Source organism: Python bivittatus, unplaced genomic scaffold (assembly GCF_059951505.1).
Source record: "Python bivittatus isolate LINGU-HERP-01145 unplaced genomic scaffold, Pbiv_v1 ctg000080_np1212, whole genome shotgun sequence".
Classification (NCBI taxonomy): domain Eukaryota; kingdom Metazoa; phylum Chordata; class Lepidosauria; order Squamata; family Pythonidae; genus Python; species Python bivittatus.
The window spans coordinates 1,513,493-1,536,830 of record NW_028277035.1 but is presented as its reverse complement, the minus strand read 5'-3'; the positions used below and the strand labels follow the sequence as shown (position 1 = coordinate 1,536,830).

General features: G+C 39.3%; 1 protein-coding gene and 3 non-coding genes across 4 annotated transcripts; 1 reads left to right on the top strand and 3 right to left on the bottom strand.

Annotated features, from left to right (window-relative positions):
* Positions 1–1,602: 1,602 nt before the first annotated feature.
* On the bottom strand, positions 1,603–1,675 carry TRNAR-CCU (transfer RNA arginine (anticodon CCU)). The gene has a single exon. It is a non-coding gene; the product is annotated as a tRNA-Arg (tRNA).
* Positions 1,676–2,105: 430 nt separating this feature from the next.
* On the bottom strand, positions 2,106–2,178 carry TRNAR-UCG (transfer RNA arginine (anticodon UCG)). The gene has a single exon. It is a non-coding gene; the product is annotated as a tRNA-Arg (tRNA).
* Positions 2,179–6,649: 4,471 nt separating this feature from the next.
* Positions 6,650–6,722, top strand: TRNAR-CCU (transfer RNA arginine (anticodon CCU)). The gene has a single exon. It is a non-coding gene; the product is annotated as a tRNA-Arg (tRNA).
* A 3,850-nt stretch (positions 6,723–10,572) lies between these two features.
* MRPL58 (mitochondrial ribosomal protein L58) lies at positions 10,573–20,043 on the bottom strand. The gene is made up of 6 exons (XM_007428030.4): positions 19,819–20,043; positions 16,662–16,698; positions 14,190–14,249; positions 13,325–13,407; positions 12,191–12,360; positions 10,573–10,779 (listed from the first exon to the last, which is right to left on the bottom strand). Exons 1-6 carry the CDS (start codon positions 20,005–20,007, stop codon positions 10,695–10,697), a joined length of 624 nt encoding a protein of 207 aa, XP_007428092.1. The 5' UTR covers positions 20,008–20,043; the 3' UTR covers positions 10,573–10,694.
* Positions 20,044–23,338: the final 3,295 nt, after the last annotated feature.

Below are 23,338 nucleotides of genomic sequence, written 5' to 3'. Positions count from 1 at the left end.
ATTGTAAAGGGCTGGTAGGTATCAAACTTGAAAATATGATGCCCTGCCTTGCTGAAATTAATGAATTATACCTGTGATTATGCCCACATTTTTCATGTGCACTTTGTTTTATTCCAGTTTATTTGTTTGTATATCTCTAAATTGCTTTTTGGCTCATGTTACTATTGGTACAAATGTCATCTGAGAAACTAAAGAATTGTTAGTGGGGTAAGATAGGGAAGACTTTGTTTTGGTCCTACCTTCACTCATCGAAAGCTGCTTATAATAGCCACCCCCAATATTGTCTCCTTCAGCTGGGCTAGACTTACCACCCCCAGAATATGTGGATAGACTGGGATATATAATTCCAGGGCATCTGCTGCTTGCCTGGTGACAGAGATTGATTGGTAAAATAAATACACCTAGTTTAAGTCTGTTGTATGTTTAATTACAATAAATGAATGAATGAAGTGACTGGTTTACTCACAGACGGGGACTTAAGCCAAAAGAACATTCTAAGCCTGTGAACAGGAAAGTGGGATATAAATGGAGACCATCATCACCACTACCACCATCACCAGTTGTAGTGTTAAATTTATATTCTCATTATTAGTGCTATCATGACTATAGAATAAAATGGAGATTGCTTCTATTTCCTTGACACTGAATATATTTACCGGAGAATAAAATCATTTTTATTGGAAAACAGAACAAGTGAAAAGACTAAAAGAAGATCACTCAGCACATCTGACCAGTCACCCGCCATCCCACTATAATCCAGTGTTTTTCAAACTTGGCAACTTTGAGGTGTGTGAAATTCAACTCCCAGAATTCCCCAGCCAGCATGAGGAATTCTGGGAGTTGAAATCCACACATCTTAAAGTTGCCAACTTTGAAAAACATTGCTGCAGACTTTTTAAAAGGATAAGATGCAAAAAGGGCAATAAGGCTGCAGACAGCGGAATCTGCCCCAGGCCCTGGCTTGGCCTGTAGCATTTTGGTCCCAACGTTGTTGCTGGCTCTGTTTTGCCATGGGCCCTCTCGCCCACTGGGTCACCCCCCCACCCCAGTTACAGGACCTTGGCCTTAAAACTCAGTTTGAAACTTACCACTGTTGATGAGAAGTTGGATTTGCCACCGTGGCGGGGGTGGCTTCCCCTCCCCCCACTACACACAACTACTATTTCCTGCCAATCTGCAGGGTAGCAAGTAATGCAAAACGTGCCTCAAACACGTCTTCAGGGAAAGGTGAGCCTATTGAAAGTTTGGGAATATACAATATTCCTTTGTATATTTCTTTATTAAATTTATATGCCGCCCATCTCCCCCAGAGGGCGACTGGGACCTGTCACATGTCCATGGTCAGCTTTGAGACAAAGGCATTTGGAAAGGAACCACTTTGGGCAGCTATGAATATAAATTTAACAGAAGGCCACAGAAAACGGGTACTTGGTGGCTCATGCAAACATTACAAACCTCAGTACCTGAAATATCTATATAGTGTGCGTTGTCTGAAGTCACACGTTGTGATGACTGAAAGCTTTACGGTATTCGTTCTTACGTAATAATTTAGGAAAGGAAATGATTTTTCAAAGCAGTGGCATTTGGACAAAACGTTTTTCCCACCCCAGATGGGACTCGAACCCACAATCCCTGGCTTAGGAGGCCAGTGCCTTATCCATTAGGCCACTGGGGCTCTACGAGGCAGTCGTTCGTTACTTATTCCCTCTTACAGAAAAGCTGATAATCACATCTCCCCCTCCCCTCCCGTTTTTTGTGCGTAAGCTTCCTGGTTGCCGCCTTTTGCAGATGCTTTCCGTTCATTTCCTTTTGCAAGAAAGACAAGGCACCAAGATGCTCTAAATAGGCTCAAAATAAAACGACAGCCTGATTTATACTTCATGCTTCATAGACTATCCGGATCCTCACGTTTAATGCAGCGTGCGGTACTGTTCGCGGCGTGAAGCCGATTACAGTACAGAACTCTGAAAAAACCCCATCTCTGGAGAAGAGGGAGGATTTTTCATTCCGTGTATGGCACGGCGTTTTAGGTGGTGGAGGATAGCCAATCGGCGATTCCGTCCTTAACTTTGTGTCAGATCTATTTGCCCACACACTAAAATAATCGACCACGAAGGGACTCGAACCCTCAATCTTCTGATCCGAAGTCAGACGCCTTATCCATTAGGCCACGCGGTCACCTACAGGATGAGCCTTGTGTTGTAAACAGAAGGTTATAGAATAGATGGTTATATTGATTCTCTTCAGAAATTAGGTTCTGAAATCAAATGTTATTTTAATCCTGCTAACTTAGTTCAAGATGAATATTTTATTCCTCTAATACACTGCTTTCACCACTGCAGCTTTTCCTGCAGACAAAGAAATAGCTGAGCTGTTGGTATTCATCACCCATAAAGTATATAAAGCAGTACTAGCAGTGGCAATATTAATAACAATTAGCAAGAATGTTGTGCTGCTCGACAGCAAATCCACCACTTTACTTTCAGAAAATGTATTCATGGGAATGTGCAGTTTGTTCTCATAACTTAAGTGATGGCGACTAAGTTACATACAGATGATGCTTCCAAAAGCAAATTGCAGATGTTTCAAAGGGGCAGAAAGTTCTAGTGATGGACAACTGTTTTTGGGCTCCTCCTCATGAGCTGCTCACTGCCTCAGTAGTGGGAGGACATCAGTAGATGACATCACCTTCAAGTCCATGGCAGGAAGATGCCTTGCTAACCATTTCAGGAAGACACGGATGGATAGCTCACCCCTTGCCCTCTGTAGACACAGCCTGTACTCATGTTTACCTGTTCCACCTCCGAAGTGGTGTTTTCCTGCTTCTTTGGGCACAAGCCATACCATGTGGTCCATCTGTAACCTTTTATTGAGGTAAGGTTGGGACAGGGAACTCCCCTGCTCCTACTGGCTACCAGGGACAGCTGTGGCCACATCCGCATCACTAGTCATTTTTCAGGGCTGGCCATTTGCTTTTGGGCCAAAGAACCATCTCTTCCACTTCTCTTGCTGACTGTGGCAGCAGGTCCCCTGTCTGCCAGGGCTGGGAGGGATGGCAAGAGAAGCAAGTGTGGATCTGGGGTGGGAAGGGGGCTTTTGGTCAGCCAGCTATCCCTTGTTCCATGAAACTGGAGATCTACTGGGGAAGGGAAATGGGGTAACCTGCTCTTTAGCCCCCCCCGACCCCCAGAGTAAGGCTGCCCATCCAGCCCTGATGGCTGCCCTCACAGTGGCCCCTGATCAATGGCGATTGTGGCTACAATTTTGTACCCCTGTCCAGTGGTCTTCCAGAAGCTTTACAGGAAGGAAGGAAAGAGGTGGGGTCTTCTGCTGTCAGTGCCAGTTACTGGTTTTACAAGACCCATAGATTTTCTGCCCTCAGTTCTCCAATCTCTCTTTGGGATCAGTGAACTGACACCAAAGGAGTCAATATGTTTCTCTTCTCTCCTCTCCTCTCCTCTCCTCTCCTCTCCTCTCCTCTCCTCTCCTCTCCTCTCCTCTCCTCTCCTCTCCTCTCCTCTCCTCTCCTCTCCTCTCCTCTCCTCTCCTCTCCTCTCCTCTCCTCTCCTCTCCTCTTTTGTTTGCACAGCTCTGTTAGCTGAAGGATTGCTCTTGTCCCAACGCACCCTATAGGGGAAGAGAAGTGAGGCAGAATTGTCTCTTTAGCTCACGGTAAAGCTGCCCACCAAGAGAAATGGGGGGAGCAGTTCTGCTGTCTGTTCCCCATCCATAGAGCAACCACTCTGTGGGCTGGAGACAGAAGAGCTGAGGAGACATTTCCCCTCCTTATCCCTTGCTCTGCTTCTCTTGCAACTGGTAGAAGGGGAAGAGGGGATAGAGGCATGGGAGAAAGGCTCCTTTGGTGCCTGTTCCCCGATCCCATGGAGCGATTGTTCTATGGGATCAGAGGACTGACAGCAGAAGACCCACCAGTCTTCTGCCATCAGGAACTGGCACTAGTGGAGGCATTCTCCACCTGCGTTTCTCCTCCCCCTCTTCTCATGCAGACAGAACCCCAATTCTACATTGTGGTTGAAGTGGTTGGAGGTCCAGGAAGCACATCTGTACACCAGCATACTTTCCTGCTGCTGTTGCACAGAAGAACAGCACTTTGATGCTGCTAGGCAGACTATCCCTTAATTCCTGTGACATCTACTGAGAGACAAATTCTGCCAAGCCTGGTTTTCCCAGGAAAATTTCAGGCATGTCTTCCTGACAACTTTCTCCTTCAGAGTGTGGAAGAAGGCACAAGAGAATCAGAGAATCCTTGACCTGATACTAATCAACACTGAATATCATTTCAGGAAATGGAAGTAGCAGGAAAGGTGGGGGAAAGTGACCATCTAATGCTAGAGTTCTTAATTTTAAGGAAAACAAAACTGAGTGTAATCAAACGTATCTTGGACTAAATCAGTGGATTTTGTATAAACTCCCAACAGTGATAAATAGGATCTCAGGCAGGAGTGGCTAAAAGGATGCTCCAGATGGATAGGAGTTCTCAAAGAAGGAGATGCTCAAACCACAATTGCAAACAATTCCAGCTGAGGGAAAATGGAGGGCAACCAAAACCAAAAAATAAAAATAAAAATGAAGAGCTAAAAACTAAAAAAGGACACCTTCAGGAAATGGAAAGAGGGCCAGATAACAAATGAATGAAGAGTACAGCCAAGAACTGTAGAACTGATGTCAGCAAAGTGGAAGTTTGGAATGAGCTATGGGTAAGTGAAAGTTGGTAAGAAGAACAACAGCACTTCTTCAAATATTTCAAAAGGAAAAGAAAGAGTCAGTGTACTATAGCTGCTCAATGAAGGCGGCAAAATGTTAAGCTGGCGTTTCTCAACCTTGGCAACTTTAAGCGGTAGAATTTTGTGGAATGGCTGGCTGGGGAATTTTGGGAGTTGAAGTCCACACAGCTTAAAGTTGCCAAGGCTGAGAAATGCTGTGTTAACTGTAGTGAATGTAGCCTTCTTACCAGTTGACAGTCTCAGACAATACACAGGAAGGGGGTATGATATCACTCTTCAAATATCTGAAAGGATGTCACACAGGAAAAGTCAAGACCTGTTTGTTCTTGTTCTAGAGTGCAAGATAATGGATTTAAGTTTCAGGAAGGCAGGTTGTAGCTGAATGTTAGGGGAAAAAAACTTCTAAGAATAAGAGAAATTTGACAACAGAACCAATGACACAGTGGGGTGGTGGGCTCTCCTTCTCTGGAAGTGTTCAAGCAGAGGCTACACAGAGATTTAGATTCCTGTTCTGGTCAGCAGGCTGGACCTGACAGCTAAATGTAAAGTTCTGGGAAATGGCTTTGCAGTAGCACCTGTGAAAGGGACCTGGACGTCCTTGTTGACCACAAGTTAAATATGAGCCAGCAGTGGGACGCAGCTGCTAAAACAACAAACGCGACCTTGGGGTACATAGTCAGGATCATAGAGTCCAGATCATGGGAAGGAATTGTTCCATTTTAATCTGGCTGGTTAGACCCCATCTAGAACCCCGTGTCTGGTTCTGGGCACCACTATTCAAAAAGGACAGTGACAAATTGGAGCAAATTCAGAGGAGGGCTACCAAGATGATGACAAGTCTGGAAATGTTAACCTCTGTGGGCAACAGTTAAAGAATGTAAGTTTAGCCCACAGAAAAAAACAATGGAAAGGAGATGTTAAAATCGTTTTCACACATCTGAAGAGCTGTCACTCAGAAGGAGTGGACTTCTTCCCCCAGAGGACAGGACTAAAATCAGAGGGTTAAAACTACAAGGAAGCAGGTTCAGGCTAGACATCAGGAGGACCATACAAGTTATCAGTGGAAGAAGCTGCCACATGAAGTGGTGGGTTCTCCTTTGCTAGAGGCCTTCAGAGTCCAGATAGTCATCTCTCAGAGTTGCTCCAGAGATTTTCAAAAATTTTCAGGCCATGGAACCTGTTGGTGAAAAGAAATTCCCAGAACACCTGATCAACAGGCAAAACTCTACTGATAGAAAATTGGCTACATTCAACTTTTTTTCCCCTTAGTCTCTCACCAGACCTCATCAAGTTCTTGCAGAACTTCAGGGTTCCAGGAAACACAATTTGAAAACCCCTGCTCTGGTGAATCCCACACAGAGCAGGGTGTTGGGCTAGATGGCCTTTAAGGTCCCTTCCAACTTTATGATTCTATAACAGTATTTTTCAAACTTGGCAACTTTAAGATATGTGAATTTCAATTCCATCTTAAAGCTGCCAAGTTTAAAAAACACTGTTCTATAAAGTTGATTGCCTGAGACCCCTTGCAATACCCTCTCTCAAACATCTAGAACAGCTTCCGCAAGTTACAGTTTCCAAATTTAGACTAGTACAATTCCCAGAATGCCCAGCCAATGTGGCCATTCAGCCTGCAGGCTAGGAATTCTTGTAATCCCACTTGCCTGGAGATTATGAAGCTAAGGAAAAAAAAAATTGGACGATTATAATAGATTGTATAGGCAACACTTAAATGCCAAAAAACAAAAAAAAACCCAGATAACAGTATAAAAGAAACAAGTCCACCCTGGAAACAGGTTCCTTCTTTGTACGAATGAAACAGAAAATTTGAATACGGATAACTGAAGGAAACTAACACTCGGATAATACAGAGTTAAGTATAAACGTAAGCAGCCTTTTTCACCGTAGCCCCAGTGGCCTAATGGATAAGGCACTGGCCTCCTAAGCCAGGGATTGTGGGTTCGAGTCCCATCTGGGGTGGATGACTGCTTTTAGGAGGGTGTGAGTTTTTAAACTGTTCAGTTTTCCTTGTCGTTACGGATGTTTTTGTTCACTTCTTACCTTCACCATGACCTTGACTTAACCTATAAACCGCTGTTCTTCAACGCTACACTTCCGTGTTGGAGGTAAAAAAAAAACGGAAAACGTTTCTAAAATAACATCCCATTGTTATGACACCGGTTTTAAATCTGACCCTGACTGCATTTAGTTACTCGCTCCAGCTTCTTGAACGTATCAGTGGCATTTAGGAAGTGGAAACGACTAAGCTTGTTGGGCGTTAGGAAATGCGGGTTTGTTGGATCTAGAGATAGTCATTTTCATCCGAAAAAAATGGAGCTCTTATCCCCACCTAGTGGCAACTGGGAACTACTGCAAAGCTGGGGCTAAGCTACAGGCTAAAACGTTTGCAACTTTGTATTAACCCAGAATGGTTGAGCTGAAAACATCCGACCCCTCCCCAAATCGTGTTAGTTCAAAGAATAGAGGCACTTAGACGCACTTTCATCATTGAACTATTCTATCAATCAATAGGGACAGGGCCTATTTAGTAAGGGCCCCCTTGCAAATGCATCTCGGTTGCAGTATTTTTAAAGGCTTTAAAACTCATCTGTTTTGAATACCTTGAACTGACACCTTTTGTTGAGGGTGCTGCTTTTTTACTTACGTTTTGCTATGGTTGCTGTGGAAATACTGCAAATTACACTTTTCTCTATTTCAGTTTTGTTTGGGGTTTCTGAATATTAGTTTACTCTATCTTATTGCATTTTACACCTGTATTTTGTTCAACATTCTGGTCCACCCAAGATGATTTATAAATATAATTCTTAAAAAGTATTTTGTCGGTAGTTACATAAAAAACTAAACAATAAGGAACTGCCCCATTTACCCTTATCTTACTATGAACTGTGGAAAGGAAATATGTAACCTTTGCCAAGTCCAGTTGTATTATTGGAGACAATCCTGTTTCTTAATAATACAAGGAAGTATCAGAAGAAATTACTGGCCCTTTTTTAGGCACAGTGAAACAGTGTATTAGGTAGCAGGTGCTGGTTTTCTGAGGTTAGAACCTGCCTGCCTGCCTCCCTTCCTTTCCTTCCTCTAATATATTCATTTTAACCCAAATTTTGAACTTGGGAAGTTGTACGCTGCTCAGAGTCAGTTGATTGGAGTGCTCTATAAGCCCTATAATAGGGCTGTTGCAGAATTCAGAGTAAATGCCTTGTGCTTTTGTGCAACCTTTCATTTATCAGGTTTCCACATGTTTGGGGGGGAAAAAGATGCTTTTTAAAGTGTCCCATTAGTTGATTCCCTAAAGTGCAGAAGCCCGAAAAGAGCTTGCTTTAAGGAATAGCAGATACACTCTGCTCGCCAAATCACTTCTACCCAAATAATTTTTAAGGGTGCAACTCTATTGGAGATCTGTCTGTGCCACACAATCTATCTTTAGTTTCCAACCACTAGTTTTATCTACATATAATTATATTCATTTATTTTTACTACTTTGAAATCTCTTCTGAGGCAGAAAATCAAGATCTAATATTTCCCTCTGAATAGATTCACTGGAAAATAGTTAAACATTAATTACTTCCCTCTTCCCTGTGAAAGAAGGTTGCTATGGGGAAAAATTGGAAACAAGAGTGCTATGTATAAAATCAGGGAGTAAATCTAATAAAATAAGTAAACAAATAAGATCAGAGTCAACTTGCAGAGGTAAATAACATGGGAAGATCACATGATTGCAACTCAGCAAATGGAACAGGAATAATTTCCCGAAGGGGGACATGCAAACAGTTAAGAGAAAAAACTGATTGTATAAGTATAATGCTAAAGAGGAATATATCTTTTTATATGTGGCCAAATAAATGAAAGCTATGAAATAGCACTTCCAAAGGAAGAAATGGCAGACTGAAGATGGTTCTGTGAAAAGTGGAGCGGACAAGTGTGGTAGAATGAAGGGCCAGTGAGTAGACCGGCTCTTCAAAACTTCTCAGACAAGGAGAGAACTTGAGGTCACCCACAAGCACCCCAGACAGCTGTTGCTTGCGAGGAGACTGCAAGATAGCAGCCTCCAGCAGGTTTAGCACTCTGGGAGATGAAGGAATAGCCATCTTGCTCAAACCGTGGTCAATGTCTTTGAAAGGACACTAAGTTTGCATACTTCCTTTTCTAATCACTTTCAGAAATTGCTTGTTAACTGCTTTTCAGCTATTAGGAACCTTTGGATCAACAGGTTTGACAGCACTGGGTGAGTTTCCTTCAATCCTTCGTGAAAGGAAGTTTTAACTAGAAGTTTAAGAAAAATGGGGGGGGGGAATAAACAGCAAAAGGGTGATTAAAACTTTGATTTTAGAAAGTTACAAATGGACTAAGAGTCCAGATAAATTTGAAATGAGATTTTGGAATTAATTATAAAGAATCCTTCTCCTGGGAAAATACTTTTGTTTTGAATTAAAAAAAAAAAGTAAGATAAGATTTTAAAAATTGGACACTACAGAAAACTAGATTACATTTAAAGGAGAATAATAAATACAATTTCAGAAATGGAGCAAAATATTCTAACATTAGACATATGGAAGGATATTTTTGAAAAACGGACTCATATTATTAATAGTGTCAACAGAGACATCTGCCTCTCTGGAGAGACTGTGTCTAAAATATGTTATGGAAGAGCAACAAGTTTTACCCGACAAGACTGAGACTGAGTTGAAAGTGGATTTACAAATGATGGGCTACAAGAATGACATGGAAAAAGATGTTATACCAGACATACAAAAGAAACTGGCTGTTTTAATAATTAAAAGGGATATACAAACAATAAACCAAGAGACCGACCTGGATAATTTTCCTATATTGGATTTACAAAAGAGGCTTGTTAAAGTTTTGAAGAGACTCGTGTGAAGGGACAAAGAAAAAATGAAATCAAGTTCTGTGACATTATTTGAAGGGACTAAAGATTAAGATTGTTAGAAGTAAAAGGAAGGAATATAAAGTTGGTTTATTTGATCAAGGTTAAAATAGGTATGTTATCTCTGGTAACCTTTAATGGACTTTTGCTGACACCAGGACTGAAATGACGATGCTTTATGGATTTGTTTATAGATAAGAGATGGGATATGGGAAGGAGAGATCATTTGTTGTATTTTAAGAGGAAGTGATAAGTTACTAAGATTGCTTATCATTTGTGATGAAGGTGGGAAGTCATTTCTTTATATGTTTCTTTTCTTTTTCTTTACTATATTCCTACTTTCCTTTCCATTTCTCTATTTTTTCTTTTTTTCTTTCTTTTCTTTTCTGCATCTTCTACTTTTTATTCTTTTATCTTTTTTTAGTTTGTATTAGTTTTTACAATGTTATAATGTTGTAATTATAATCTTTAATAAAATTACTATTAAAAAAAAGAAAGCTATGAAATAGCAACAAGCCAATCTCTCAGACATACAGTGCAGTCAGACAGGAGACTCCTTTTGGTTCCTGAGATTTCAGCAGTTACTATCTAAACATTTTGAATCATTTCTTTAACATGAGTATATTTAATACAGAAATTGTTCACAAATGGTACTAAATTCTGTGTCAAATTTCATGCTTGAACATACTTGTAGCCTGAAATGACGAATCGACCAGAACAAGGGGAAGAGTATGCACAGGAACCAAGAAAACAAACATCATATGCTAAAACTGTTATGTAAAATGAATACATAATGGCAAAAAATGTTTATCAGACCTGATCATATGAAAGATTACAATGATGACTTGGTTAGTAAAGGCTGCATCTTCAGCCTCCATTAGTAATATTACAGATTTAATTAAACATCCATTCCTATTTCAAGGATCAATTTTATGATATAGCTTTTTTATTTTAATATAAAGAACATAAAAGGTTCTCTTTTCCAAATCTAAGAAATAGAAGAGTCCAAGGAATATGTCCTTGCATTATTTCTGTCTCCAAGATGCTTAGTCAAAGTTCACATATCTGCTTTGCTTCAGAGAAGATCGTATTTTTTTTTGTCGGAGGCGTTCTCGGTTCATCTTCTCCACCCTAAACCCAAACAGATGTAGAAAATGACGTGTAAGTTTTTGTAAACTAATTCTGAATTGTTATCAGTCTTCTATACCAGATGTTCATAAAATAAGATTGTAATGGCCAGGGCTGAGTCCATAGGGTGAAAGATGAAGTCTCTACCCTTCTTTTCCCAGAAAACCTCTAGCATAGTGGCTTTGTAGTACTTTTGCTGCTACTATTTGTAAATCCCGAGGTATGAGACATACTGTATATACACAGCCTGTACTGGTCAGTCACAGAAATATACAAGAATGATAAATGAAAACTAAAATCTGTAAGTCTAAGTTCCTGCAAGTAGTAGGAACTTGAGGCATGTGATAAGGGAAAAGCCACCTTCCCCTTGGGAGTTAAAACAATATAACAACAATTTACAATTAAATTGGGCTTTAAAAAATAAGAAAGCATGTGAGTTTAGATGGAGATGCTGAATCCATGTCTGGCAATGAGCTGTCAATCTTGAGTCAGCTGAAGTGAGCAAAGTTAGTGAATGGTGGGGAGAAATGCTTGCTCATTCATTACATAGGTTAATTTTGTAAAACCTCAGCAAATTGCTATGTTGTCAAGATTTATCAGTTCTAAAAGCCCCAAAGTAGTTGTAATTCTCCTGCTCCCAGCAAGAGCCACCCCCATGTTTTATACAAGTACAATTAGATAAATATATCTCAGAGTTCTACATAATTCACATAAAGAGAACCTATGCACACACAAATCCCAGTTAATTTCAACAGAAAGAACTGATTCCACTTAGGAGTATACTCACAGATCAACTCATTCTACCAACACAATAGAGGAAACTGCAGTAGATGGGAGAACTTGTATTTTATGTGCAGTTTTAAAAAACAGAAATAGCAGTCACAGGGGTATGTATGATACCAGAGGAAGGCAAAGGGGATTTATTTGATCTGGGGAGAACTTACCAGCATCAATGAGGAAGGTTCTTCCAGTTCAAATGGCAATATCACATATATACAATCTGAATGTAGTTGGCAGAATCTCTGGTTTTAAACAATGTCTATTTAGGCTCATCAGCATTTTAAATGTAGGGTGTTCATGCTGATCCATGATGTGCCATCCAAAATTAACAAACAAATGCTGCCTGTGCTTCTCTAACTGGAATTAAGAAAAATGGAGAACCAGTATGTCTTATTTATTATAATGCATTAAACTGGAGGTACTCAGTGACACTACAGGTCTTTGCTTAAATTGCCTAACATGATTTAGTGATGTATGCTGGATATTGAGGGAGAAGCAGCTCTTGTTTTAGTTACAAATGACTCCATCTTGCCCTAAGGGAGCATCAGCTGAGGATTCTGGTATATATGCACCATCTTCTTGTGCTACAAATGAATTCTAATTGAGTGACCTGTTATCTCTGTGTTGCATTTACCTGCTTCTGATCATCTCAGTAGTCTCTTCAGATACAACCTGAGGTCTCTCAGTGGATTCTGCAATCATGTCCCTGATCTTTTGTAAGCAGTCTGCCAAATTCCTCATCTGATAGCGACTCACTTCAGAGGTGATTATTAGCTCTCCCAATTTATTGATCTTATGCTTTTGCTGGGAAACAACAACATTTTTATTATGAATCTCTCATATTTATATCATTTCCTACTCCAAGGAAAGTAAAACAGGATTGTTTCTATTATCAAAATAGGATTTTTAAAGTCACCGAACAAACTATAATGGCCTAATTTACCTAATGCTAAACAATAATGATGGTTTTATAATCCCACTAAGCCAAAATCAAACAAGCCATATTAAGGGTTAAGGTAAAGTGTGAAGCCAATCACTCCCTATATCTGTGGACAAGTTATAATATGTTTTTGTCTTAGCATCAAATAATTCATCTTGTTTGAAAATTTGGGATTAGGTCTTTTTATTCATAAATATTTTGCCCCCAATTTCTACTTAAAGCAATTCAAAGCAGTTCTTCTGACACTGGGACCTATCTGCTAAGTTGTAAGAGGGCATTCATTCTTTGAGATAAAGGAAATAAAGAAGTAACACAATTTTGCATATATTCCTTCTCCCACCCCACTTCTTTTCCTTTAAAATAATATCTTTTAGACTATAAACCTAAGGCTAGGCAGTCTCATATTCTTATACAATCCAGGGGTTTTTTTTAACTAAAGAGAGAAGTAAAATGCTTCAAATGAACAAACATATAAAGTTTTGGCTAAAGAACACAATTAACAGAATTATCAGCCACTGACCTAGTAAGTGGCTCCTGTTTTTTGTGGTCCCTAACACCATTTCTTTTCCTGGGCTTTTACTATATTATCTGTCACAGTGCTTTAAAAAAAAGAATTTACATTTCACAATGGGATAAAACAATTTTTAAGATCAATGCAAATTTAATTTAACATAAATAGTTCTGTGTTTATGGATTTATATTTTGCTACACAGCCTAAGTGGGCCCTCTGGACAGTCTAAATTTTTTGTGTGTTGCAGGAAATTGGTAAACTAAGTATATGCTACTTACAAGCTATCTCAGAAAGGGAAAATACATTTTGAGAATTACCAGCACTGCCATTTTTTGTCGCACTTCTTCTGAGATCCAGTCTGCTGATGCCAAATGGAATCGGACTTCTGCTTTCGAATTCACTGGGTGTGATAAGAAGAAATAAATTACTACTCCCCAGGATACATTAAAAGAGCTATGCAGCTTAGAAAGGCCTACCTTTGCCTTCTAATTTGCTAATACAGTGGTCCTCGGTTCATGAACGCTTCTGTTCACGAACAATTCGGTTCACAAACAGCTCCGTTCGCAAAATTTTGCCTCCGTTTGCGAACGCCGGATCGGGTTACGAACAGGATCCGTGGCCATTTTCCCTCCCATGACACGTGGTCGCGGCTTCCTGTAGGGAGGGCGACTCTCCCTCCAAGCAATATCCGCCTCCCCACCCGCCTCCCTGTCCTCCACGCCAGAAGTCACGTTGAGCAAGGTTAGCGTTCTCTCTCTTCGTGCTGTACTTTGTGTCATATTTTTGCGGTTTAAAAAAAACAACATATGGTTCAGAACGGATTAACCGTAATTACATTGAACCTTATGGGGAAATTTGATTTGGGACGTGATCAAAAATCGGTTGGCGACCAAATTCGGAGGGGTCAGAACGGATTAACCGTATTTACATTGAACCTTATGGGAAAATTTGATTCGGTTCACGACCAATTCGGTTCGTGACCAGAGTCGCGGAACAAATTAAGTTCGTGAACCGAGGTACCACTATATGTGTGCTGCCCATCGATACCTGATATTATTTATTTGTCAAATTTCTAGGCTGCCCAACTCCAAAACATATACCTTAATCTTATTGTGGGAAGTCCCAAGTAATGATATGTATAGTCAGACTCGTCTCTGGTTTCATGTTTTGTTTTGCTTTTACCTTTATTAACGTTCTGGCCTCCTGGCCCACTACTCCGGGAATAGGATATAGACAAACGACCTGGAAATCCAAAAAGCAAAAACATGAAAAAGAAGGATTGAAAAGATATCCATTTATGCTCTAAGTATATGTAAAAGAGAAGAAGAAACACATATTGGCATCTGGAAGACTCTATTAAGAATAGATGGTCTCTTGAAATACAGTATCTCCCATAAAGCCATTTTAGGAACATTTTGGTGATTACAAATAGTTCTCCATTTCCTGATGTTTTTGTTACTGTTTTTGTTAACTTGCCATGTTAGCCTAGCCAAACTGTTACAATCAGACAGACACTCCTGTTCTTGACTTTTTATAAAGGTGACATTTTAAGCTAACCTGCATTTTCAACAGGAGACATAAAAATCAAAAGGGCAAATTTTTCACCATCACTCAGTTTTAAGGTTTAGTTTTTTTTTAAAAAGAAAACTACTTCTGGCTCACTATGCGTTTTTTTCAAAAATATCTTCCAGTGATTTCAAGACTTACTTCCAAGTAAGAATACATAGGGTTGTGACAACAGACTTAAATTTAGTATAAACTCTTTCTATTAATATGATTCAGTGTCTTTAAAGGCAGTATTAATAATATAAAATTTAATTATTGTTACATAGAAGATTGAGGTGGTACTTTATATTGCTGGGTTGTTTTTTCTAATGTGCAAATATTAAAGAAGTCTTACTAATTACTGGATTATGGTTCCTATGACTTATTTATCCTCTTACCCCCTCTTTTGGAGTAAGCAGTATTATACCAAAGTGCAAAAGAAACTGGCATGAGATAAGAGAAAAAAAAAAGTCTTACCTAAATGTAGTTTATACCAGCCATTCAATATCTCTCTCTCTATCCCTGCAAACCATCCTTTCTTTCACCACACCTATACACCAATTCATACATTACCTTTTATTCCTTAAACTTCTCGTCTCTCTTTTACTCCGCTTCAGTACAATACTAAAGGCCTCCGTGAAGTTGGGGCAAGTGACAACGTGTGTCTCATGTCAGAAGACAAGTATGAAAGGCACAAACCTTATGATGTCATGATATACATTTTGTCCTTCTTTCATTACTGTGTTTGTGGTGGTGCTCATGTTCATGTATCTATTTTGCAATTAGATTCTTACTCATTTTCTCTATCTGACCCAAACCATCTCAATATACTTCTTCTGTATTGATTACTCACTTTTGCATTCAACTGACATTCATTCATCACTCGATACAATCTTGACTGTATTGTTTTACCACACACACTTAAGTAACCCATTCCTGTTACTTTCAGCTTATTTTCAGGTTTCTCTCATTTCCATATTACAAGTGGGCAGTAGCATGCTCTTATACATAACTATTTTTGCTTTATTAATTCTTCTCAACAGACCACAGATTACCCACTACTCTTTACAGGCATTTGCATGTCTTAATTTTTTCTATCCAATTTCCCAACTTTAGTAAACATTCTGCCAAGGTACACACATTTATTTATTTGCTCTAATTTATCACCATATATGTATAACTTACAATCATTCATTCTATTTTCCCTGTCAAACACAGTTACCTTGGTCTTCAATACCCTGCCCCAACCCTTTGATACATTAATTGTACAGCTTTTATTCTTAACTCCCTTCATGCTGTTGAGCCCTTTTCTAAAACAACTTTTTATTTTCATAAAAACGGCTCTACATTTTCTCCGCTTCTTTTAATCTTAACCATTCCTTGCTCTTTTGTAACTACCTTTTTTTTCTATACACCTATGACTTTAAATAATAAATTAACTTTCATGAAAACATTCTCCTGGTAAATACAAGTCTACTTGTAACTACAACCACTGCAAGTCAGTGGCTGGTTCATATAACATGCTCAAATTGTATGCTTAACCTTGGTTTGTTGCCTAAGGACAACTGGCTGGTACAATTTGCATACTTTGCCATAAACCAGTCTTCCCCCGCTGGTGTGGCCTCCTATTCCTGGAATTCTTAGCAACAGCTCTGCTGGCTGAAGAAGTACACACTTTTGGAGGATGCCATAAACCACACGTTACAAATCTAAGCTGCATTTGCTCAACAAAATAAATCAAAGTCAAATAAACAATATCATGGTTTAGTATGTTGTACAAATCCAAATGACATTTTGTAAATGTATCAGTTTGCCAATTTGCTCTTTGACATTTCTGTGCAATGACCCATCCTTTCTAAAAATATTCTGACTTTCAGCATATGCCAATGCCTATTTAATCAAAAAGCCGTCCAGAGTCACCCACTGGGGGAGATGGGTAGCATACAAATTTAATAAATAAATAAAAAATAAATCCCATTAGATTCAATAGTATTTGGTTCCTGTTTGGGATCAAGTTTGCACTTAGCCATGAAACAGATAAAATAGATAAAACACATAAGGAAATCTCTTTGGAAAAGACAAGTCATTTTGTTTATGTTCTAGACTCACCCACAGGAATCTCTGGAATTGTCCGGCTTGCTGAATCCTGTAACAAAGAGATGCATATGATTGAGCACTGCAACTTATTACTGTTGCAAACACTTTGTAATAAATTTACCCTATTAACAGAAAAGTAAGAAACAAGCAATCCATTTTTAAATAAGACTATATGCAGAATCTGTTTAGTATACATACAAGCACCAGAGTTCTAAGCTATCCATATTATTTCATTTCTCCCATTTTTTATTTACCATGTTTACTCCTTTCACCAAGTTTCAGAGTAATGCATTCATGATAACATTACTATCTAGGTATACTGTTACCAGTCAGGTACTTTCAAATATGTTGGACTGTAAATAATATAAGAGCCAGTGGAGTAGATTGTTTAAGATGTTAGACCAGGACCATGAATACCCAAGTTCAGGTCCACCTTGAGCCACTTCTGCTCAATCTATCTTACAAGGACGCTGTTGTAAGAATAAAAGAAGACGTTAGTGTTGGCTACAGTATCCTACATACCTGGAGGAAAGACTGAATATCTATTATTTATTAGATTTATTCTGTCTTTCATTCAGGAGTCAAGGCAGTATATACACATATAGCCCTCCCTCATTCTATTTTTTTCCCCACAACAGTCCTGTGAGGTAGATTGGGCTGAGAGAGTGACTGGTCCAAAGTCACCAAGGGAGCTTCTGTGGCTGAGAGAAGTCTAAAACCTGGATGTCCAAGACTCTTGGTCCCATACCTTTACCACCACATCTGACAGACAAAAAACCAGAAATGAATAAGACTGTCACCTATCACAGCCACTGACCATATTAGCAGAGAATGAACACATCTGGAGACACCAGATAATGAAAAACTGTTCTAGATTATTTTAGGTGGTGAATCAGAAGTTAATCATCAGATTCTGGTAAATGTTCAAATAACCAGGAACAATGAATTATAGCAATAATTCTCACAGCATTGACAGTTCACTAAAAAGGGGCAAGACACTATGTTATCAAAACTCAATCTTAAAAAGAACTATCATAAAGGCATCTTTAAATAAACATCTTTTAACATTGGCCTTCCACAGCCACTAATTCTAAATAAAGAGACAGACTGTAGACCTGCAAAATCTGCTTCATTTTTCATTATTATTCTGATGTCCCTCAGATGCAAAACAGTGTTTCAATACTGATAAATTCTTAAGCTCGTGCATATTATTTATTTTCAGCATCAGCAATGAAACTCACATATAAATAATTTACACAAATACAAATCTAGTCTAGTTTCCTTTTAAGCTTTTTTCATTTTAAATTATATGGTGTAGAAAAAAATAGCATCTTAATTTAGAATAGAAAAAATGTTTTTCATGTTCTGTAACTCCGGGAATCAGAATTCCTTGCTGGAAATCACCATGGGTATTGTCACTAGATCTGCTTGTTCCTAATCCAGATATAGCATTGTTCATTGAAATGCCCCTAGGATGGAAGTGAGTTACCAATCTGAATCACTGGAGAAAAAAATTCATTGAACGTACTGTAGGTATTATCCAACACTAGCTTGGCCTCCCCTAACTATATAATAGCAACAAAGAGATAAATTTATGCTCTTTCTAAATTGGGTTTTATTTTGTGTGAAACTGCTACATTTTTATATCATTTCAACACATTCAAACTAATTCAAATGTAAAAGTACAGACCATTATGGAAATTGCTGTGGCTAGGGAAGAATAAGTTAAGAAAGCATCATCATCATCATCATCATCTTTATATTTCAGCTTTATTTTATACAATTCAAAGCAGGGTACTGTACATAATGCTCTGCAGAAGGCTAGATAGAGTTTAAAGAATAGCACACAATAATTGTGCTGTGCAATGCCGCTGTCCTCACACTGTGAGTTTGACAAGTTAAAAATGCAGTATTTACAGTCTTCAATATTATCAACTCTTATGTTCTGATTGTGGAGGACTCTGATAAAAAAATCGGCTATTTTATGCTATCTGCATAGCCCATGATTAATAATGCACAACAGTTGTGCAGAAGAAGATGGTATGGATTTTCAGCCAATAAACACCATATAAATACCTTTTTATCTCCAGCAAAGATTGGTCCATTTGGAGTGATCCCTCAAACCTCTTCCAGCACAAATCCATTGCTCAACTGAACAGAGCTGCTATCAGTTGTAAAAGCATTTATTTAAAAAATGCACGAGGGCACTACATTTGCAGAAACTCACCAGCCGGAACTAAGAGAAAGGGCCATTTATCACATTACTCCTAAACTATGTGGTACAGTCCCTTCAAATTTATTCAGTCCTAGGATCTAAGTTTTTAGAAAAATTGTTAAGATATAACTTTTTAATTTAAATTACTTTTACTGTTTAATTTTTGTATGTTATTTTTGTTGTTCTTGAGATAATTTGGTGCTGGTTTTTATATTTCCATTATTTTATTTTGTTGGACATTGTCTTAGAGGATTCTTAATAGAAAAATATTGACAGGAAACAAATGTAAATGTAATATGCTTTGAAATGTTTCAACAAGGTAGCAGTCAGGCTTCAAGTTTACTGCTAACTTTGGAAGAGTGTAAAATGTAAAGGTAAACTGTTCTTTAAGCCAAGCTTAATACCTGGTGACTTCATAGGCCTTGCCTGTATAAGGTGAGGGGGTACAAAGAGGGTAAAATGATTAACATGCATGACACCACTATACAAGTGAGTTAACTTACATGCTTGCATGAGATGCTGAGAGGTAAGTATATCATGGCAGCATATGCATGAAGACTACATTGCACATGTGTTATTTGAACATCATCATGGTTTGCAGCAGATGCTATTGGACATCTTCATTGGGTTTTTTTGTTTTTGTTGACAACAATATTAAATGCTTTGCCATAATTTTCTTTTGACTCCACAGTCTAGGCTGCTGCTCTAGGATTTCCAGTCAGCTTTTTGGGCAGGAGATGCTGTCACCTAGGTGGACAGCAACGGTAACGGCTGATTTATGGAAGCTGATGGAATCTTAGGCGATCTTACATTATCTTTTTCCCCTCCTGACATTGGAAAGTGAGCTGACCAAATATATTACCCCCGAGATTTCATGGCACCTGTCCTTCTGTTCCTTATATCCTCTATGATCTTTCCCCAACAACATCTCCCTTCAGACCTTCGACTCCCAACCTTTCCGGTGTCCGCTTCCTTTTCCTGCGGCGGATAGAGTCTGTCCAAACTGTATTCACTTCGGAATTCAGAACCGAAGGCCGGACGACCAGAAGCCAAACCTCGAAGCAGAATTTTCCTAGATGTCTCCCAGAAGAGCAGCCGCTGAACCGGCATTCGCCTCAAGCAACACAGCACGTGCACCACCATCTTGAGATGTGCCGATCACTTCTGTAACGAGTCCGGCTGAAATCGGCTTCCTGCCACCGGCGTTCCGCGAAAATATTGTTCCGCCGGTAGGAATGTTCTGACCAACGAAAACACGACGAGTTTTGCTTACATATGTATCAATATTACTTATTTGCTTATATATATTTAAGTATTACACTGTTTTCGCTCAGAACCATAAGATGCTCGGCCCTGGTAGAAATGATTAAGAAGGGGACTACATTTTTGTGCTTTTAAATTCCTAATAATGTTTACGCGTAAGCGTAATTCTTAGTAAAACCGCAGAGGACTGAGCTGCAAATTACATTAACATAAGAGACTGAATATAGATCGGATTTCAGATGCCAGGGATTAAGGTTACAATCCCAAAAAGATTTACAAGGGAGCAAGCCCCACTGAACATAAAAATACCATTAATTAACGAGCCAGGGTACACTTCTAATTTATTATATTTGTGTTTCACAGAGTTGGCTGAAAAACCATAGCATCTATTTATAAGAACTTTCTTATAAAATACTTCCATTATGGAGAAATGAATATTTGTGTTTTAAAAGAAAATTTAACTCTTTTAGGAATTATTTCAAATTTCCTTTTAAAAATAGTTTTCATTTCTGCATAATAGATTTTTTTTATAAGAAAGTTCTTATAAATAGATAATAGATAGCAAATTCAGAACATAGATACATTCTTGTACAAATGAAATCTGATTATTTTAATAAACTATTAGGTATGCAGTAACAGAACAAAAATCAAACTTTTAAAACTTAAAGTCAATCCTTTGCTGTAAAGCCAGTTTGCTGTAAACCACTATGTTTTAGTGCATCAGTAGCTAGGATTGCTTGGAACTTCTATTAGAAGGGACTTCATGGACCGTACTTGACTAATTAATATAGGATATCTTGTTTTTAATAATATCTATCTCTGTAGCAGTTTGGGGGGAAAAAGGCTACAACTCAACATTCTCTCGTGGCCTTTACATTTCATGACAATCAAGCATACCGTATGTTCGCTGCAAAACTCCTGGGAACTATTATATGGCAGCAAAAGAGCTGAGTTTCCTGTAACTCTTCATTGCTGTCCAACCTAGATATGGTATGGCTAAACTAGCATTACATAAGACTGATGTCCTAGTCACCTCCTGTTTAGATTATTGCAATGCCCTCTATGTGGGGCTGCACTTGAAGAGCACTTGGAAGCTGCAGCTGGTCAAGAATGAAGTGGTGCGGACAGTTTGGGACATTTCTCTTTACATTCACATAATATCACTGCTCTATAAATATCACTGCACCGGCTTCCGCTGCACAAGAGGAAGGGAGGCAAGATGGCTGCCTGGGAGCTCTGCCACCACAGGCCTTGTGAAGAAGAGGCTGAATAAAGAGCCAAAGCCCAGGAGTCAAATAAAGAGGCAAACTAAAAGATAGACAGCCATGATGAGAAAAGGCAACTGGAAGAGGCAGCAGCTGAGAAAACTGCGGAGAGAGGGGCATTTTTTTCCTTCCCTTGGAACTGGCGTAAAAGTTCTTCTAGCCGTTTCCCTCAGAGGGAGCAAAGATTCAGAAGAGGAGAAGAACTAAGAAGCTCGGCCAATACAAACAAGCAGAAAAGATGAAGAAAAAGTCAAGATTTTGACAGAACAGAAATAGAAACAGAAACTAAAAAAAGATTGAACTCGAGAAAAAGGAGTATAGCTCTATAGAGAGTGACATTAGAGATATACATAGATTAAGAAACAAATACAAAAGTTAGCAATAAACAAATATATGAGGATAGAGTGAAATGGGACTTTAAAGAATGTAGTGTAGATAAAAAGCTTCTGGAAAGTACAGTTAAATTAGAAAATAGTTTTATTATTAAGATTCATTTCTGAACTAATTGAAGGCATTTATAACTTACAATTCCTTTTTCTTTTTAAGTTTTCCTTTTGTAAAATAAAAGTATATCCATTAAAGGGAGATACAAAAACCCAACCAAGTTTCCAGTGCTTTGTGTTTATTAAGTCTGTTTGAATGTGGTTATCGGTACAGTAGTCCAAAAAGAATCAACAACATATCAGAGTAATTCTGTTTCAGTAGCCTATATGGGCAGCTTAGGGTGTCTCACTGTAATTTGGGAACAAGTTACATCTGTAAAGCAAGTGAGAGATCTAGCATAATGTTATTGACTCTGCTTGTGTCTTTCAGGAGAAACTTGGTTCAGGATTAATAAACTGAATATCAAACAACCACATAGAGTGATTCCAGACTGACAAACATCATATTTAAAGTTAAAGCTTCCTGGGAAGTGACATATGGGTGGGTCCAGCCAATGGTGAATTCATCCTTGAGGGAAGGGGTGTTTTCAGCTGCCTTTAAGGAGGTGCTGGTGCACTCTCTCCTCAAGAAGCCATCACTGGATCCCACCATACTGGACAATTTTCATCCGGTCTTCCATCTCCCCTTTTTAGGGAAGATGGTTGAGAAGGTGGTGGTACTGCAGCTCCAGAGGATCCTGGAGGAAACAGATTATCTGGACCCTTTTCAGTCAGGTTTCAGGCCTGGATATGGGAGGAAACAGCATTGGTCACACTCATGGATGATCTCTGGCGGGAGCGGGATGGGGGAAATGCATCCATCCTTATTCTTCTTGACCTCTCAGTGGCTTTCAATACCATTGACCATGGTATCCTTTTGGGTTTACTTGGGGAATTGGGAGTGGGAGGCACAGTTTTGCATTGGTTCTCTTCCTTCCTCCAAGGTCGATCCCAATCAGTGTTGATTGGGGGCGAGAGGTCCAGCTTGCAGCCCCTTCTCTGTGGGGTGTCCCAGGGTTCAGTACTCTCTCTGCTCCTTTTTAACATATACATGAAACCACTGGGTGAGATCACCTGTCACCATGGGATGAGGTATCATCAATATGCTGATGATACCCAGTTATACATCTTCATCCTGGGTGAGGTGAGTGATGCCGTGACCACCCTTTTGTAGTGCCTGAAGGCTGTGGGGGTCTGGATGGGGTGCAACAGGCTTCAGCTGAACCCTGGCAAGATGGAGTGGCTATGGATTGGAGGCCCCTCTGTATCCAAGGATTTACCATCTTTGGTTTTGGACAGGGTTGCATTGCCCTGGACGGACCCAGTGAGTAATCTGGGGGTCCTCCTCGACTCATGACTCCTGCTCAAGGAGCAGATGGCAGTTGTGGCCAGGAGAGCCTTTGCCCACCTTCATGTGATACACCAGTTACACCCTTTCCTGTATCAGGAGGCTCTCCTGTCAGTCACTCATGCCCTGGTCATCTCTCGGCTAGACTATGCAATGCGCTCTACATGGGGCTACAT